The sequence below is a fragment of the Ovis canadensis genome, chromosome 4, assembly GCF_042477335.2.
Source record: "Ovis canadensis isolate MfBH-ARS-UI-01 breed Bighorn chromosome 4, ARS-UI_OviCan_v2, whole genome shotgun sequence".
Classification (NCBI taxonomy): Eukaryota; Metazoa; Chordata; class Mammalia; order Artiodactyla; family Bovidae; genus Ovis; species Ovis canadensis.
Window position 1 is genome coordinate 79,288,891 of NC_091248.1, and position 20,252 is coordinate 79,309,142.

The 20,252-nt window shown below is 42.6% G+C and overlaps 1 protein-coding gene across 11 annotated transcripts in view; it reads left to right on the top strand.

Annotated features, from left to right (window-relative positions):
- PDE1C (phosphodiesterase 1C) overlaps nucleotides 1-20,252 on the top strand; it is a 541,038-nt gene that overhangs the window by 228,808 nt on the left and 291,978 nt on the right. For 5 of the 11 annotated variants that reach the window (XM_069588077.1, XM_069588079.1, XM_069588080.1 and 2 more), the window contains one exon: nucleotides 5,239-5,265. The exons of the other annotated variants lie outside the window; for them this stretch is intronic. In XM_069588077.1, coding sequence (XP_069444178.1) covers nucleotides 5,239-5,265 — 27 coding nt within the window. The remainder of the gene's footprint in view (nucleotides 1-5,238; nucleotides 5,266-20,252) is intronic. 11 annotated transcript variants of the gene reach the window in all.

Genomic DNA, 20,252 nt, shown 5'->3' on the forward strand with positions numbered 1-20,252 from the left:
AGTAAACAAACAACCAATGCCATGTATGTGTGCATGTGAGTAAGGCAGAGTACATTCCGGGGCACAGAGCTTGCAAAGTGGTCCAGATTTTCATGGATGCAGTTTCCTCAGTCTGGCCTCATGAAGATGTCCTGCCTTTTGCCTCGGTGTAGGGCTGTGCTCTCTCCATCCCCTACTCTGTCCAGATTCCAGAGCACAGCAGCTTGGTCATTATCTATGGTCTGAATCAGCTTAGTCTAGCTACGTGAATCTTGGGACTTCTGATGTATTAATTTTTCAAAAATTATAAATTTAAAATAAGTTTGAGAAACCAAAACAAAGCATTTAAAAACATTTCCTTTGTCTTTCAGGGGCAAATTCTGTTGAAGTTCTTAAAAACAAAAGGCCAAGAATAAACTAGTTTTTAATCCAGCTCATTTCCTGCATTTGGATGGAAAGAGCCCAGTACGTTTCTATTGTTGGCTTTGTTTGTTTTTGTCTAGTGTCTAAGTTTCCTCCAGGCATCTTTTGACTTATTTGACTAATTTCCTCAGTTTTCTTGGAGGATTTCAGAGTTTGCTTTCTGTCTCAATCGGTTCAGGATTCTGTATCCTTAGTCAAGTCACTTAAACTCTCTGATCCTCATTTCCATCAAGTATGTGTGTATGCCTAGTTGCTCTGTCATGTCCGACTCTTTGTGACACTTTGGACTGTAGCCCTTCAGTCTCCTGTCCCTGGGATTTCCCAGGCATGAATACTGGAGTCAGTTACCATTTCCTTCTCTAGGGGATCTTCCTGACCCAGGGATTGAACCTGCATCTCCAGTATCGCCTGCATTTCAGGCAGATTCTTTACCTGCTGAGCCATTGGGCATCCCTTCCATCAACTATAAAGTGACATTAACCTCCTAAGGTCTGTCGGAGGTCAAAGTGAGTTAATTTAGGTAACAGACAAGGAACAGAGGAGGTGTTCAACAATTGTGAGCATCCCACCACTGTCCTCTCCCAGGCTTTCTCTCATTGCATTTCTCCTGTGGGTAGAAAACCATGTCTGTGGTAGATGTCCTCACTGCTTATAGTGAATTATCACTGAACAGAAGAAAAATGAGTAGAAAGAAAGCATTTTGGTTAGTGTCTTGATAAATCCACTCATTCACACAGCAACAGTGTATTGAGCACTTGTCATTTGTTAAGCACCATGTTAGGCAAGAGAGAACCATTAGCAGATACTGGACAAGCCCTTGATCTTGCCATCAGTGTAACAGATGAGCTCAGTCACCATGGAACACACAAAAGGGATGATTCCGTGTGGGAGGCCCTAGAAGGTTTTCAGGAGGAAGTGATATCTTAGCTGAAAGCATAGGACTTGGGCCTCACCATCTTGCTGAGTCAAGATGATCAGTGAGTAGGATCTTGAGTAGAGCAATTTCCAAAGATCTGTATTTTCTCTTGTGTGACCTTTCAGCTCCAGTGTAAGAGGACACTGTTTGGGTTGGGTCTCCTTTGATGAGGGAGCTGTCTGTCTAAATGGGACAAGATGGGAAGGGAGAACTTTAGAATGTGTGAGTTCAGGAATGCATTGACGAAGGTGGGGAGTGAGTGTCAGGGAGGTGAGTTGGACTGAAAATCAGATTTTTGGTCTCTCTTTTTTTGGGTCTACCAAAGGCACAACCCATATTTCGGTAGTTGTGGGTGACAGCTACAAATGATATATTTATTTTGCCAGCGGACATTTATTGTGTGCCAACATGTGCTGGTTGATGTGCACACCCTTGGGATAGACACAGTGAGCCCTATGACAGGACCCCTAGGCTCAAGAAACTGACAATGAGGGGCAAAGGGTCCTAAACCTTTTAGAATGGCCCTTACATGGCATGCACGGTGCCAGGTAATTCAATACACTATGTTCTCTGAGCTCATTCCTCCCATTTTAGGGATGTGGAAGCTAAAGCTTACTCTAGTGTTGAGCTTGTCTGAGTCTCAGTTAGAGGAGGAGAACTTGGGTTTGGAACCAGGTTTATCACATTCCAGAGCCCTATCACCTTTCCACAGGGTGATGTAAGAGATGACGCCCCCTTCTCTCTGGTGTCCTCTTTTTTTAAATGTATACATTTTATTATTTTTCTTGATTAGCTTTGTTTTGAGCACTTTTTAGACCTAGAACCTGCTATCTGCTTTTGAATCTGGCTGAGCTGAGCTGGTTTGAGGCCACCAAGCATACCCTCCTCACCTGCTTGCCCCATGTTCTTACATATTTCTCCTTGTCAAACTCTGTCCCCCCAGCCCCAACCCCTGCCCCAGTCCATCAAAACTACCTCTCTGACAAAACTTCCTGAGCCACTTCTCAGTCTTGGTTGTTAGAACAAAGTAACACTTTTGGTAACATGTCTTAATTTCCTTTTTTAGAATTCAGATTCTTTCACAGAGTGGATCTTAGCAGGGTTATTATGAGGATTAGTAATATATGTTGGAGAAGGCAATGGCACCCCACTCCAGTACTCTTGCCTGGAAAATCTCATGGATGGAGGAACCTGGAAGGCTGCAGTCCATGGGGTCGCTAAGAATTGGACAAGACTAAGTGACTTCACTTTCACTTTTCACTTTCATGCATTGGAGAAGGAAATGGCAACCCACTCCAGTGTTCCTGCCTGCTGCCTGGCAGCAGCAGCAGCAGCAGTGATATATGTTAAGTGTTTGCTACTAGTAGTTGCTGAAAATGGCAGCTTTTCTTATTTTTGTCCATTTTGATGCTCTCAGGGTTCTCAGTGGTGCTGGTATGTGGTCCTTGGCAGATGCTGGGAGAGTTCTGTGGAAGCCAGTAGCAAAGGTTGTTTTCTTCTGGCCTCTGAAGATGCCCTTTGTTGATAGAACTAGTTGAGTTTCTGGGTGGGAACCAGGGGCATCCATCTGGTCTGATTGCCCCCTTACCTTTGGTCCTTGCACACTTTCAGTGGGTTATTTTCCAGGCTTGCCAAACACTCCTTATCTCAGTTTGTTAGACAGCAGTTCTAACGAGGTTCCAGGGCATGGGTCACACCCATGGGTCACTGTGCTCTGTGCCTGTAGATGAAACCTCTGCCCTTGTTACTGCCTGGTGAGTGTGAGCTGTCACTGCTGGAGAGGGGTGTCTAGGATGGTCAGTGCACATCCACCACAGTTTTGGGAAGGAGTGCAAAACATTGTTTTAAGCAATGGGATACAGTGGCTGCTGCTGTTGCTGCTAAATCGCTTCAGTTGTGTCCAACTCTGTGTGACCCCATAGACGGCAGCCCACCAGGCTCCCCCATCCCTGGGATTCTCCAGAATACTGGAGTGGGTTGCCATTTCCCTCTCCAATGCATGAAAGTGAAACGTGAAAGTGAAGTTGCTCAGTTGTGTCCGACTCCCAGCGACCCCATGGACTGCAGCCTTCCAGGCTCCTCCATCCATGGGATTTTCTAGGCAGGAGTACTAGAGTGGGGTGCCATTTCCTTCTCCAGGGATACAGTGGAGAGGCATATAAAAAACCTGCCTTTGGGGAGCTGAAATTTAGGTGGGTGATCTTTATTTCTCACTGTAAGGTCTTGAGAGAGGTGCTCTGATTATTCCCGTTTTACAGATGAAGAAACTGAAGCTCAGAGGGGTCAAATATATGGTCCAACACTGTAGAGCTGAGTGTCATAGCCAAGATTGGAATACAGGTAGTTTACTGTATACCCTAAGCCCTAACTCATTAGGTCAACTGTTGGTTAACCTTCTTTCGTACCTATACATTATAATTCAAACATGTAAATATTTCTGTGTGTTCATCCTATAGATATGTATATCTGTATATGTGACTATGTGTATATAGGTATGTGAATATTTTGTATATTTTTTTTCTAATTGCAACCTCATTTAATGCTCATTGAAAATAGAAGTGCTCATTTAAATAGAAAATATAGAAAATTAATGCAAGTAAAAATAAAAGTAGTGATTCACTCACCTACTACCCTGGGCTCATGCTTATCACTCTGGTGTGTTTTCTTTGTACATATCAGGTCAAGATCACACTATGGGTTTGGTGCCATACATGGCTTACTTCATTTAACATGTCACATTGTCATGTATGTTTTCATTTGAACAAAGTGTCATAGGTTGTAGGAATTCTGAATTTGACACATCTGTGCCTTAAAAAAAAAAAAGCATGTGCAACTTACAGTTCTATTAGCAAATTAGTGGCTTGGCTTCCTGGTGCAGTGACTGTAATGGGAATGTTGATGTGGAACCAGGGACAACTGGGAAGCATTGCCCTTCCTGGAGATCCTCCTGGGAGGTGCATTTTCCTCTCTCACCACTTCTTTTCCTCTAATCCCCTCCAGTAAAGAGTCTTCTAAAACTCTTTTGAGGGTCTTTGAAATCTACAAAAGTTGACACAAACATGAAAAACATCAGGATACGTTGGAAAATAAACTTTTATGGCCATTTCCTCCTTGAATGCCACAATGACCCAGGTAAGAGAGACAGGGCAGATGTAACTTCCCTCTGATAGACTGAGAAGCCCCATGCCCCAAAGATTTGCCCCTGGCTAAATGAGGAAAGTAAATAGGAGAGGTGGAGTAGACCTCCAGCCACTGTGCTTCCTGGGACTTGTTTTTCTGGGGACCGAGCTCACAGCTGAGCCAGTGAGTAGCAAGTTCCTGATGCTCCTCTCACGGCTTTTGCTTTTAGACATTCCCATTGACCCCTCCCTCATTCCTTCCTTCTGTGAAGACCTAATGTCTGATCTTATGGTCTAGCTGCATGATTACACATTTATATTTTAAAAGGCAAATCTTTAAAGAGACTTCATTACAAGCTGATGGGAATAATAGTAACAATAATGACAGTACAAATAGCTAGTTATTGACCGCTTAATATGCCAGGTATAAGACATGCTTTGCAAGCATCTGCCCATTTATTCCTAAACAACCCCATGAACCTGCTGAAGGGCTGAGATTTGAACCTGGTTTTTGCTGTCTTTAAGGTCTGATCTCAACCAAGATGCTACAGTGCCCTCAGAGGGGAAAGGGCGGAACATCCTCTGGGGATGCTATGTGTAACTGCGAAGACTGTGGTTCTGTGCATTCAAGCACAACATTCTGTAACACAGAACTTTTAAGTGGGCTTTGAGATCCACCAGGCTCACAGAGAGAGCTTTCTACAGTGTTCACCCCTGTGTCCATCCCCACTGAAGCTTTTTCTCACCTACCACCTGCAGCAGACTCTCTTCTGATCTGTATTTATGCTTCTTTTCCCACAGGAGGAAATATAAGAAAACGTCCCAGAGGTAAGAGCGTCTCTCTGAGAAAGGAGAGCTGGTTGGTTGACTCCTCTGTGTCACAGTTCTTCACAAGTCAAGCTCATGATGGACATTCATTGTAATAAAGAGTCTTGGTTCCTTCTCAGTGAGTTGCCTGCTTTATCTTCTAGTTGCTGCTGTTGCTGTAATTAAAAACTGATTGCAGGCATTTGGTGTGGCACAGTAAGTGTATACCTTCAAATAAGAGTGGGTCCAGTTGCTTAAAAACTCATTACTGCTGAACTGTCCAGTGATTTTACTAAACCTTGACCAGAGTGGGGCTGAACTGAGGGCGAGTGTGTCAAGGTTTATGGATGGGAGCACAGAAAGGTCTTCAAATGCATGTTCAGGTTTTGGATTCTCCTAGGCTGATTTGCTGACAAAATGCTATTGAGCTCACAACATAGATACAGATTCCTTTAAGGCCAGTCTTTTGATTTAACCATAAAGAGGGTAATTTAAAGTAAAATATCATCTGTCATCATCCTCCATTACTCTGTTTTATTGCGAAGAGTTTGGAAAGCACATTCCATAGAAATAGAGCCGCTTAGGTCTTTTGTTGGCCAAGCAGTAGAAGCCTACGGCTCAGTCTAAAAGGCTAGTGTCTGCTTTTCATTAATTGACTTTGGTATTGTGACTTTAAACAGGTTACATGAGATAAAAAAATTACTGTTGCAATTAAAATCTTCCAGTAGGTTTCAACAATGGTACTTTCAGGGCTTCTTTGGTGGGTCAGTGGTTAAAAATCCACTTGCCAGTGCAGGGGACATAGGTTTGATCCCTGGTCCGGGAAGATCTCACATGTTGCAGAGCAACTAAGCCCACGCACCATGACTGGAGAGTAGCCCCCACTTGCTGCAATTAGAGAAAGCCTGCATACAGCAATGAAGACCCAGTGCAGCCAAAAAAAAGAAAATACATAAAGATTTAAAAGTCTTTTAAAAATAGTGTTACCTTCAGATGATGCCTTTGATAGGACCTTTGCTAGAGAGTCTCATCTCATAGTAGAGGCTACTATGTCCTATGGTTTCTAAATAAAATCAGTAATCCAAAGTAGTGGTGTGATTATTTGATATGCAGTGAGGAGGTTCACACTCATTGAGAGAAAATGAACTAAAACTTTAAAGCTTCCTAGAGGGTTGCTGTACTTCTCTAAATATAGTAAGCTTATAAAGATGGCCAATAATTCTGTCTTGTTCAGATTCATCAGGCTCATAGTAGTGATTGCATTTGAACCACTAAGAATGGTGTAAATTAATCACTCAGATTAGAGGGCATAATAGTCATCAGTAGTAAAAGGTAATTTATCATTTTTACATGTAGTTAACTAGGGGTATAAGATGTTTCAGTGTTGCCTCAATTTTATTTTAAGGGGAGATAAATAGACAGGTAAGAGGGAGTTTTACAGGAGACCTGCTCAAACCTGTCAGGCTTCAAATTACTATGTCAACTTTTGAGGAAAGCATATTTTTGCATATCTCACATGAACACTGTTGCATTTTGATGTCAATGTAAAGAAAAGACTGATTTTAGCTTATTAGCTTTGTTGAAGTGAAGTGCAAATTAATGGAGGCGTGGTTTGAGCTCTTCTGTTTTTAATCACATGCTGTTGCTGCTGCTGCTAAGTCGCTTCAGTCATGTCTGACTCTGTGCAACCCTGTAGACAGCAGCTCACCGGGCTCCCCCATCCTTGGGATTCTCCAGGCAAGAACACTGGAGTGGGTTGCCATTTCCTTCTCCAATGCATGAAAGTGAAAAGTGAAAGTGAAGTCGTTCAGTTGTGTCCGACCCTCAGTGACCCCATGGACTGCAGTCTTCCAGGCTCCTCTGTCCATGGGATTTTCCAGGCAAGAGTACTGGAGTGGGGTGCCGTTGCCTTCTCTGTTTTAATCATGTACCTGTCCTCATATGAAATAGATCCATGTCTGCTAATCTATCACCACTTATGGATTAGAACAAAGGTTTTACTTTGCTCATGATTTTGTAGGTCAGGAATTCAGGAAGGGCTTGTCTGGGTGTCTTGGATCTGATGCACCTGGTGTCATCCAGGGCTGCTGGGGATATAGGATCCACTTCCAAGATTGAGTCTTCATTTGCACTGGGGAGCTTTGGTGCTCCTCATTTCTTCTCTCTCTGCACATGGTTTTCATCCTCCAAAATGTCTCCATGAGCTTGAGCTTCTATGCAAGGTGATCTCAGGGGAGTTGAACTCTTAGCTGGCTTCTTAGGCCCTGTGTTCCAAGAGATAAAGAGTGGAAGATGCTGTCTCCCTGAAACTGGCTCAGTGTCACTTCTGCTGTATCTTATTGGTTAAGGCATTGCACAACCCATCCAGAGCTGAGAGAAGGGGACATAGATTATATCTCTTGATGAAAAGGTGTTAATGAATTTGAGGCCATTTTCATGTATCAAACCTTCAACCTTTTGCAGAATGATCTTGCTTGAGACCTTTTCCAGATATCTGTAAATTGGGAGTCTATGGATACCTAATTTGATGAATGGTACACAGTTTTAAACATATCTTGATACCCCTCTCTGATGCTGGTGTGTTTGAATATATGCTGTCTCTTGGTTGATTCATTTAGACTGGGAATAGCTGTGATTCCTTTTTCATGTTCATTTCAGTTCAGTTCAGTCACTCAGTCGTGTCTGACTCTGCGACCCCATGACTATAGCATGCCAGACCTCCCTGTCCATCACCAACCCCTGGAGTTTACTCAAACTCATGTCCATTGAGTCAGTGATGCCTTCCAACCACCTCATCCTCTGTTGTCCCCTTCTCCTCCCACCTTCAATCTTTCCCAGCATAAGGGTCTTTTCAAATGAGTCAGTTCTTCCCATCAGGTGGCCAAAGTATTGGAGTCTCAGCTTCAACATCAGTCCTTCCAATGAATATTCAGGACTGATTTCCTTTAGGATGGACTGGATTTTTCATGTTAGGGACAGGCATACTAGTGTGGATTCAGCTGGTTAGTTGAATTCTAAATGTAGTTATTTGGCTTCAGTTAATAATGAATCAAGTAAAGTTGGTGGCTTCATGTAGGAAAATGAAATGGCTCAAATGTTACATTAAAAAGCTTTAAATCTTATAGGTTTGCTTTGAACAAGAGGGGAAAGACAGCCTAAGATACACAGATCATCTACCTTTGTTTAAAGTTTTCTTGCTAAGTTTAATTTCATTTCACTCATGTATTTATTTACCTTCAAAAGCAATGATAAGAAAAAAAATCCACTAGCTTGCAAAGTCACCATTATCCAACTATAACCCAACTGAGGTAGACATCTTTCTTTACATTTTTCATAAAATGCTAGGCAGATCTTAGTAGCCCACAAGAAGGATATTTTGAGGATAGTGATTCTACTGAGTCTCACATTTAGTGTTAAGGAAAATGTATTCACCTCTTTCAAGAGCAGACTTTCAATCAAAAGAGTGGTGTTACAAGTACTCTTTACTGGGTTAGCAAGGGCACCTGTAGGTAGGAGGTAAACTTCTCCCTGCACGGAAAGCCTTATTGGATTGAGCTTTAAATCAACACAATTAAGGGAAACCATCCTTTGGCTTTATGAATGGGTCTTGTCCATGAAGGCCAATCATTTCAAGAGATTTGCTGAAGTGGTGAAATGGCAATTTGACAGCTAGAGAGGATGACACGGGGAGCCTGCTTCCCTGTGAGATTCTCGTCAGGTCGTTTTCAGCACAGCTACAGCTTCAGGGTGTCAGGTCTGGCTATGAGGAGTTTATATCTTTGAGAAAGCATGCCAGACCATGCATAAAGTAATCACATACTTAGAGATAATCTAATATTTCTGGGCTACTCCTAAATAAAAAAACTGTTACGAGGGATGATGTAGTAAGTTAAATCTATGTTAGAAGAGCTTCCAACACACACACACAAGAACACACACTCACTGTATTTCAGTGTGTGAGGGGAACTGTGACTGTTCAGCATAAATCCAGGCAGAAGTGCAAGGAAAGACATATCCACACACCTGAGGGACCTCCATGGACTATTGTTCCATTTTCATATGACTGAACAGTGGAAATACTTTGGTCAAGATGGCCAGGAGTTGGAGTTTTAAGGTCACCAGATAACGAAACCCTCATTAGTGTGAAGGTTTTTGTTAATTTGTTATTAATCCTAGCTCTGTTTAGCTCTTTTAGTGGAAGTTCTGGTTCTGACTCTGTCTGATTGATGTACATATTTCATAATTCTAGACATTTCTGTGAGCAATTAACTTGAGCCAAACTTGTCTCTCTTCTTGTTAGTTGATATTAGATTGATAGTTACATGCATAGTACTTTGCAATAATTTCCCATTTTAACAAAAGTTTACTTAATATTTGCTATTGATATATACTTTAAAAATACTGGAAATATGAACATATATGTGAAATAACCTCTGTGAAGAGGTACACAGGCTTGTAGACATGCCTGCTTGCTCAGTCACTCAGTTGTGTCCGATTCTATTACCTTATGGACTGTAGCGCTCCAGGTTGTTCTGTCCATGGAATGCTCTGTCCAGGCAAGAATACTGGAGTTGGTTGCCATTTTCTACTCCAGGGGACCTTCCTGACCCAGGGATTGAACCCACATCTCCTGCATTGCATGGATTCTTTACCACTAATGCCACCTGGGAAGGCTTGGGATTGTTAGGTGTGACTGTGAAAAAAAATTACAATAAAATATGGTAAGTGCTATAATAGATGTAAATATTGAATGTTATTGGGAACAATTAGGTCTTTGGAGAAGACACTTAAATTATTGTATACTCTTCTGTCACTAGATCACAAAGAGACCCTACAGTGATTTTTTAACATTCATGGTGCTTAGAAGTATAAGTATATTAAAGTCTAATGAGATAGTTGAGTATTTTTGGTTTTCTTCAGTTATTTTAAAAATGTATGTTTTGCTGAGTCTTTAGGTTTTTCTCTAAAGGGCAGATGGCTTTAAAATATTCTGACATTAAGAAGACAGCTCAGGATACAAGCACGTGAAAGTAATGGATAAAGTGCGTCTTGCACACACAGAAAACAGAACGACCTCTGTCTGTTGCAAGGCAAAACAGGGAGTTATTTTTTTCCCTCAAGTGTCTAATGCTTCTTTTAGTTGGATTTTTATGTGACTCAGTAATGACATTTGATGAACCCAATAATTGATTAAATCCAGCAAATGATTCCTCTAGTCAGGTCTGCCTGTGTCAGCCTTCACGAATCAGCATACTTAATGAGTCATCAACAGAACCTCCACCTTTGCTGTTAATAATAGATTGGTGTGTGTGGGTGGGGATGGGCAGGAAGGTGAGTGGATATCACCCTTTGGGAAGACTGCCTTCCAAGTACTTGTATTCTTGTGTTAACAGGTGCATATTTGCTGAACTGCGCCCATTTCATCCCAGACATATTAAGACTCATTGGTGAATCCTGAAACTCTCTCTGGCATTGTTGACATAGACTCAGTGGATATAGTCTTTTACCTTCATGGTAAAAAAAGGATAGCCAAATAATTTGTTGAGAAAGTTAAAGGGATGCTGCTGCTGCTGCTGCTGCTGCTAAGTTGCTTCAGTCGTGTCCAACTCTGTGCGACCCCATAGAGGGCAGCCCACCAGGCTCCGCTGTCCCTGGGATTCTCCAGGCAAGAACACTGGAGTGGGTTGCCATTTCCTTTTCCAATGCATGAAAGTGAAAAGTGAAAGTGAAGTTGCTCAGTTGTGTCCGACTAGTAGCGACTCCATGGACTGCAGCCTACCAAGCTCCTCCATCTATGAGGTTTTCCAGGCAAGAGTACTGGAGTGGGGTGCCATTGCCTTCTCCAAAGGGGTGATAGGTTACCTCAATACACGTATTTTTGCATGCTTATGGATAGTAGTCTTGCATACTACTACTTACTCAGTTGTATTGACATTGAAGTTCAGTTCAGTCGCTCAGTCGTGTCCGACTCTTTGCGACCCCATGAATCGCAGCACGCCAGGCCTCGCTGTCCATCACCAACTCCTGGAGTTCACTCAGACTCGCATCCATCGAGTCAGTGATGCCATCCAGCCATCTCATCCTCTGTCGTCCCCTTCTCTTCCTGCCCCCAATCCCTCCCAGCATCAAAGTCTTTTTCATTGAGTCAACTCTTCGCATGAGGTGGCCAAAGTACTGGAGTTTCAGCTTTAGCATCACTCCTTCCAAAGAAATGCCAGGGTTGATCTCCTTCAGAATGGACTGGTTGGATTTCCTTGCAGTCCATGGGATTCTCAAGAGTGTTTTCCAACACCACAGTTCAAACGCATCAATTCTTCAGCGCTCAGCCTTCTTCACAGTCCAACTCTCACATCCATACATGACTACTGGAAAAACCATAGCCTTGACTAAACGGACCTTAGTTGGCAAAGTAATGTCTCTGCTTTTGAATATGCTATCTAGGCTGCTCATAACTTTTCTTCCAAGGAGTAAGCATCTTTTAATTTCATGGCTGCAATCACCATCTGCAGTGATTTTAGAGCCCCCCAAAATAAAGTCTGACACTGCTTCCACTGTTTCCCCATCTATTTCCCATGGAGTGATGGGACCGGATGCCATGATCTTCGTTTTCTGAATGTTGAGCTTTAAGCCAACTTTTTCACTCTCCTCTTCTACTTTCATCAAGAGGCTTTTTAGTTCCTCTTCACTTTCTGCCATAAGGCTGGTGTCATCTGCATATCTGAGGTTATTGATATTTCTCCCGGCAATCTTGATTCCAGCTTGTGTTTCTTCCAGTCCAGCATTTCTCATGATGTACTCTGCATAGAAGTTAAATAAGTAGGGTGACAATATACAGCCTTGACGTACTCCTTTTCCTCTTTGGAACCAGTCTGTTGTTCCATGTCCAGTTCTAACTGTTGCTTCCTGGCCTGCATACAGATTTCTCAAGAGGCAAGTCAGGTGGTCTCGTATTCCGATCTCTTTCAGAATTTTCCACAGTTATGGTGATCTACACAGTCAAAGGCTTTGGCATAGTCAATAAAGCAGGAAAGGATGTTTTTCTGGAACTCTCTTGCTTTTTCGATGATCCAGCGGATGTTGCCAATTTGATCTCTGGTTCCTCTGCCTTTTCTAAAACCAGCTTGAACATCAATTGCACTTATCTCACACACTAGTAAAGTATTGACATTTAGAGCCCAAATATTAGTGGTGACATCTAATACAAGGGGCAAGGGAATCTTCCAAGAGATAAAACCCTTTAAAAATATTCTCCTATATGTGTTTGTGATGACTAATCAATTCTCAAAGTAGTAGGAACCATGTGGTCAGCTGTGAGAATATGTCCAGTTTAACTTCCGAGATTGCCAACTGAGTCAGGGTGACTTTACAGTGAATGGTGGCAGGCAGAGTGGACCAAAGCAAGGAACAAAGTGGTATGGTGAGAGCACAGATCATAGATGGACACTGAGACTTAGCCACAAAGGATAACCCAAAGGCAGTTAACATGGAAAGTGGTCTGTAAGTACTGTGATTTCAGGGGAAACAGCCGGGGAGAATGGAGGGTGACAGAGGGTCCGCATAGGTAGTTTGCTCCGATTGTAGCATATAAGGCAGCTGCTGCTCATTCATCCCTTACTCACTTAGTCGAGCACAGGCACAGAATCTGGCTTCAAGAGTCTGCCTAGCAGGAGCTGGGCACTTGGCCTGGGAGGAGAGGGTGCTGAGGTAGAGGAAGTAGCTCAGGCACCAAGTCTGGGCAGTCTGTCTGTCTGTCTAGGCTGTACGGGGTCTTCACTGCAGTGCACAGGGTCTTCGTGGGCTCTGGAGTAATAGCGCTCAGTAGTTGCCCTGTGGCATGTGGGTTCTAGCTCCCTGACTAGGGATTGAATATAGCCTTGCAAGGCGGATTAATAACCGTGGACTTCCAGAGTTGCATGGGTGGTTTATTCAGATACCAGTAGCAGGAATTACCTTGGCACTGAGTTGTCATTTTCTTGAGTTAAGAGGACCACCTGGACACAGTTCGGTCTTCTTTCCTCCTCCGTCTCAGCTCTGATCATCACTGCCCTTCTCCCACGCATCCAGGATCTCTTGAGTGGCTTTATGTGGACTGCTGTTCTGTGTGTTCCTCCAACGTTAGCTCTGTGTTCTCCCCCTCCAAATGTGATAATGGGGTCTCTAATAAGTTGTGGGCTTTTCCTCCTCACTCTTTTCATTCTCACGATCTTGGTCCAGTCTTATTATCTGTGTCTCAGAGTCTTGAATAGCCTCCTAACTGCTCTTGTTGCTCTGGTTACTTCATCTCCATTCTGCTCACCCATGTCTGATTCCTTTTCCCACAGTGTCTCTGATGATGTCACATCTGTTTAGAAAATAACAGTAACTAGATAAGCAACAAACCTCCACTGGCTTCCTTTCAGCTAATAAAGACTACTTTCTTATCTAGAACTTGAAGGATTTCTACATCTGTCTCCATCTCAGTTTTCCTACTTTGTCTCCCTTATTCCCTCCGATTCACTTTGAGTTCCCATCAAGCTCATCTCTTTGCTGATGTCCTATTTGCCTTGTGTTTTGTGTCATCCCTTCTTCATTCATAATCTTTCCCAGCATTTTGAATGTTCTCATTTTTACCTGTTGAATTCCCACTTTTTCCTCTAGTCTAATTCAAATGCCATTTCTGTCCATGGGGCCTTCTTTCCATCGTTCTACCTAAAAGAGAGTTTGTTCCCCCCGTCACTACTTTAGTGCTGGGTGCAAGAATTAGTTGGATGCTTGTCATTCTTCTTGACATCACTGTGATTTTTTTGAGTAGGGACTATGACCCCAAAAGCATGGTGCTTTGGGCATGGTTGGTATTTATTGAATATGGCTTGACTTTATGAGTAGATCAGGTTGAGATCCTTCATGTATTTATTACCATGGGTCAGAATTAAAGCCAGAATTACCAGGTGGAACTGGGAGTAAATAAGCTTAGATTGATGAGTGACTCATCCTTGCAGATCACCACATACTCCCACATTCAGGCTCTATTTGGCCTTCACACTGGCCAGGGTGGAGGCCTATGAGGTCAGCAAGCCAGATGGCATGCAAGGGCAAGAACCAAAAAATACACAATTGCTTGGGTCTTTGCAGATCCTTGGATCTGCTTTTCTGTTCAAGATCTTTTACTATGGAACTGTAGCATTGGGTGGAAACTCTGAGAGTGTTTTTGCTGTACATCAGTGCTTCAATTTCTCTCTCTCCTCCATTCAGGCCATTAGTCTGGGAGATGTTTAGTGCAGCATCAATGAATTTGTTTGTGGTGCATTATTCTGAATATTTGATAACTGTGTGGTACACATCATTTGACGGTTCTGTGATGTTTTGCCAAAATGGTTTTGAGAATCGTTTTCTTAGATTGCCTAATAAGACCTAAGTGCTTCTGTAAGATTTCAGCAGCACTCATGCTGGCATGTCACTGTGCTTCAAAAGTTAAGCTCAGACTTTCAGTTGCCCGAGTAGGCATGTTTCTATATCCTTCCTAATCCCAGTAGCCCTCAATACTGAAGAGGAAGAATTGACTTGATTAATTCAGTCATCGGTGAGGACTTCCAAATGGGGGCCAAGTCCAGTGCCCAACCGTGTCAGCTTATAAGGCAACTTTTGGAGTGTTGGGAGACTCTGGGTCCAGTAGTATAGATCAGAGTTTCTTAATCTTGGTGCTGTTTGTGTTTTTGTAGCGGCTGTCCTTTGCATCGTAGGGTGTTTAGTAATATCCCTCGCCTCTACTCACTAGATGTCAACAGCAAAACCCCATAGAGGTTCGTTGGGGGACAGAATCACCTGTGATTGAGAACCACTGGTATGGATGAAAGATTAAGAATCAGATTTATATTCTGTCACTAGTTTAGCTTTGCAATTAACTCCTCTCTTATCTCAGAGTCCTCATAGTAAAAGAGATAAGCTTGAACATGAGAACTGATATGATTCCTTTTGGCTCAAAAATGTTATTCTCTGATTCTAATTGAGGTGTTCTATAAGAAAGCTCAGACCACCAACCAACATTTATAGTGATGACAAACACTCTGTGACCTATAACTGAATCACTGGGGAGGAGCAACATTGTTGATTAGCATGGAGGTCACTGGGCAGATTAACATAGTCTGGCCCTATGGTGATGGTCCTTTGACCACCAGCCAGGCTACCCGTGATTTAGATACTTCTAACGTCACCTAAATAGTGTGAACTAATCATGAGAAGGATATTAAAAGGACATTTTTCAAAACACAAACTTTGGCAAAAACATAAGTATGTCTGAAAGGTACTCTATTGGTCAAATTTATTGTATGTCTACCACGTGGCAGGGCTTCATGCACATTAACTTATTTAATCTTCACAGTGATTCTGGTTCACAGATGAAGAACTCAGGGAAAACAAGTAACTCGACTGATGTCGCAAAGCAGAGAAATGATTGGGCTAGGGTTTAAAGGCAGATCTTTGAGATACCAAAAATGTCTATTTTTTTTCTTCTATTCTGGTAGTTTTATAATTTTTTACAGCTGTTGAACCCCATCCCACTTCCAAATGAAGTGGTTCAAAACTGAATAAAGTCAAAAGGGTCAGAAAAATATGCCTTTTGGAGTTCACTTCCCTACTCTGTCAATTTTTATTTTCTCATCAAGACATTTTACATTTGAAAATTTGCATATTTGGTTTCAACCCAAAAGTTGAAGTTCTCAGGCAAGTTCAATGAAGGCTTAAAAAAAAACCCAGCAAGCTATATTTAAATAATATGATTTAAAGGGGAAAAATTCTTCACCTCTACCACCAAGTAATGTTTTTTCAAAATTATCTATTTTTGTACTTAACCACTTAAAATGCTTTGAAGCAGTGTAATCAGTCACACATGAATACATAACCCTTTACGCATAAAAAGTAAATAACAAAAATAGAATCAGATAAAGGAAAACTTGCCTTGTATTTTTCTATCCTCTGATTTAATATAATAATGCCTTTTCAAAGTTCATGGAAAAAGTTCACTGCCTGAATTTTCCCCTGTGTCTCTGCAGAATCATGCTATGCTCTGTATTGTTTATTCCCATAACTTTGGGGAAAGGGGACCTGCATGAAAGTCCTAAGCAAGCTGGAGGGAGCAGACTAAACCGAGAACATGCTTTGGAAGAGACATGTCTGTAATCTTTGCTCATCCATGAAGGGAGAGGGGCAGAGGGTTGGCTCAAGAGAGGAGGTTTAGAGTCACCCATTTCTAGACTAAAATATGAGTCGTGGCACAAATCTTGGGTCAGGCTTGAGGAGGTTCCCTTCTTACCAGAGCTTTCATTTCCTATAGGTCCAGTGGAAATGTTAATACTTCCTGACGTTCTTGGGAGCCCAGAATGAAATCGTATATGTGAAGCACATAAGAAGTTTTTGGCACATGGAAAGCGCTTAGTCGCTGAAGGCTTGGGAGAATCCCTCAGAGAGAAACCAGCATTTGATGGTCACTGTGCAAAGGGCTTGCACTTTGAGACAGAACAGGGTCATGTAAGGGAGCTGGTCAGAAGCAGATGGCCCTGCTCTTTAGGGACAGGGACTGTGTCTTATTTATTGAAAAGTGGAATCAGCCTTAACCAAGTGATTGGTGACCATCTTTTGGAAAGAACGTTGGAGTAGGTGGGGTGGGAGAGCCTTGTGCAAGGTCGACAGCCTCTGGGACATGGGCCTTAGTTAGGAAGACAAACTTGGAAGGGCCCAGTTTAATGTGGTCATAAAAGATCTTTCCACAGGAAGACACTCATAGTTCATCTTCACATTTAGTTTTCTATTTTGAGGGAAATTTTATGTCATGTAAACTGTCACAGAGGGACTTCCCTGATGGTCCAATGGCTAAGACCCTTTGCTCCCAGTGCAGGGGAGCTGGGTTCTGTCTCTGGTTGGGGAACTAGAGCCCATACGCTGCGACTGAGAGCTCACATGCTGCAACTAAAGGTCCTGCAAGCTGCAGTGAGAGGCTGATGATCCCACGTGCCACCACTAAGACCCCGTGCAGCCAAATACATACTAAAAAAACCACAATCACAAAGTGAACAGCGCTTTGTCTTATTGGCTGAGGGCAGGCACTCTAGAGTCAGAATGCCAGGCTTCTCATCCCTGCTCTACTATTTTCTAAGTGTATGACCTTTAATAAACTCCTTGATTTCTCTAAGCCAGTGGTTCTAAAGTGGAGGTGCTTTGGCTCCCAGAGAACATTTCGCGGTGCCTGGAGACATTTTTGGTTGTCACATCTGGGAGTGGGATATACCCCTGGCATCTAGCAGATAGAGACCAAGGATGCCGCTAAACATCTGACAATGCACAGAACATCCCCCCCATAACAAAGAGCTGTCTGGTCCAAAATGTCCACAGTGCCCGGGCTGAGAAACCTTGCTCTAAGCCTCACTTCCTTCATCTGTAAGGAGGGAATAACAATAGTACTTACCTGATAGGGTTGTTGTAGGGTTAAATGAGATAAAGATTGAGCATAGTAAGTACTCTTCCTGGGTTTTAGTAAATATAAATGGTCTTTTTGCCATTATTATCAACATTATGACCTGTGATTCATTGTCTGTATAGCAGATTTGTGAATTCTGTTTCGTTGTTTATGTAGCTGACATACACAGTTTGACAGGTGTTTTGATGCATTTAAATTTTATAAGAACAAGAAGTACTTTAAATCTTGCATTAAAGGAGATTTTGAAATTGTCCTGAAGGGATAATATTGTTTGGATTATGTAAACAGTATATACTCTATGCTGAAACAAATCAGAAATCATAAGTCTGCATGCTGTTATATTCTGTTAAACCTAAAAAGTGTAAAATCAAGGATCTTAAAAGAAATACTTTGATTTTATTGCATATTGTTACACTGGAAGCGATGAAACAATACAAATTTACAGAGAAACCCAGTCCCATCTCTTATGCTGCTGCTGCTGCTAAGTCGCTTCAGTCGTGTCTGACTCTGTGCGACCCCAGAGACGGCAGCCCACCAGGTTCTCCCGTCCCCAGGATTCTCCAGGCAAGGACATTGTAGTGGGTTGCCATTTCCTTCTCCAATGCATGAAAGTGAAAAGTGAAAGTGAAGTCGCTCAGTCGTGTCCGACTCCTAGCGACCCCATGGACTGCAGCCCACCAGGCTCCCCCGTCCCCGGGATTCTCCAGGCAAGGACACTGGAGTGGGTTGCCATTTCCTTCTCCAATGCATGAAAGTGAAAAGTGAAAATGAAGTCGCTCAGTCGTGTCTGACTCCTAGCGACCCCATGGACTGCAGCCCACCAGGCTCCTCCGTCCATGGGATTCTCCAGGCAAGAGTACTGGAGTGGGTTACCATTGCCTTCTCCTATAAGTGGGGGTAAAGTTATCATAGTAATTTCAGTGAAAGCTGGTAACTACAAAGTGAGCCTCAACATAAATTGGGATAGATTCCTACTTAGTACAGCAGACAGCAAAAATGCCCCTTGAAACTGGTACGAGCCCAGAGCCAGTGCACCACCTCTAGAAGCATGCCTCTATCTGGAGTCACAGGGCAAGCTCCTGCTCGCTGCTGTGAATTTGTGAGTTTCAGTGCTCAGCCACTAAGGGATAGGGTTGCCTGTGTTGTCTTGCTGCCCTCTGGTACAAATATAAATGAAGGTCTTGTGGGTTGATTTTTTAATAAGCAGTTTCTTAATCTATGTTATGTTTTATCATTTAGATCATAATCAAGGATTTCTTAGAGTTAGCAAAGCAATTAAATAGCTCAAGAAAAGAACCTGATGTGTGCAGTGTGGACTGTGAGGTGTGTGATTGCTTCTGCTGGTACGCCAAGTCCATAACAGTGTTGTCATGATTTTGTGATAATTTTACTAATTGTAGTATACCATATCGTTGGTACACTAATTGTTTAGTCTCAGTGGTGAAGAATCTGCCTGCGAATGCAGGAGATATAGGAGATGTGAGTTCGATCCCTGAGTCAGGAAGATCCCCTGGAAGAGGAAATGGCAACCCACTCCAGTATTTTTGCCTGGGAAATCTGATGGATAGAGGAGCCTGGTGGGCTACAGTCCATGGGGTCGAAAAGAGTCGAATATGACTTAGTGACCAAACAACAATGACATTAGTAAGAGTAATATATTTGCTTATTATCATGGCTAACTCACTTATGACCCATCATTAAGAAAGACAGAAGATTAACCCTTTTGGTAGTGTTAACAGTGCCTGTTTGGTGGATAAACAGAAGCCTTGTTCTTTAGGTGTCATCAGTTCAGTTCAGTTCAGTTGCTCAGTCGTGTTTGACTCTTTGCGACCCCACGGACTGCAACACACCAGGCCTCCCTGTCCATAACCAACTCCCAAGTTTACTCAAACTCTTGTCCATTGAGTTGGTGATACCATCCAACCATCTCATCCTCTGTCATCCCCTTCTCCTCCCGCCTTCAATCTTTCCCAGTATCAGGGTCTTTTCAAATGAGTCAGTTCTTCGCATGGCCAAAGTATTGGAATTTTGGCTTCAGCATCAGTCCTTCTAATGAATATTCAGGACTGACTTCCTTCAGGATGGACTGGTTGGATCTCCTTGCAGCCCAAGGGACTCTCAAGAGGCTTCTGCCAACACCACAGTTCAAAAGCATCAATTCTTTGGTGTTCAGCTTTCTTTATAGTCCAACTCTCACATCCATACATGACTACTGGAAAAACCATAGCCTTGACTAGATGGACCTTTGTTGGCACAGTAATGTCTCTGCTTTTTAATATGCTGTCTAAGTTGGTCATAACCTTTCTTCCAAGGAGTAAGTGTCTTTTAATTTCATGGCTGCAATCACCATCTCCAGTGATTTTGGAGCCCCCCAAAATAAAGTTTGTTACTGTTTCCACTGTTTCCCCATCTACTTCCCATGAAGTGATGGGACCAGATGCCATGATATTCGTTTTCTGAATGTTGAGCTTTAAGCCAACTTTTTCCCTCTCATCTTTCACTTTCATCAAGAGGCTATTTAGTTCTTCACTTTCTGCCATAAGGGTGGTGTCACCTGTGT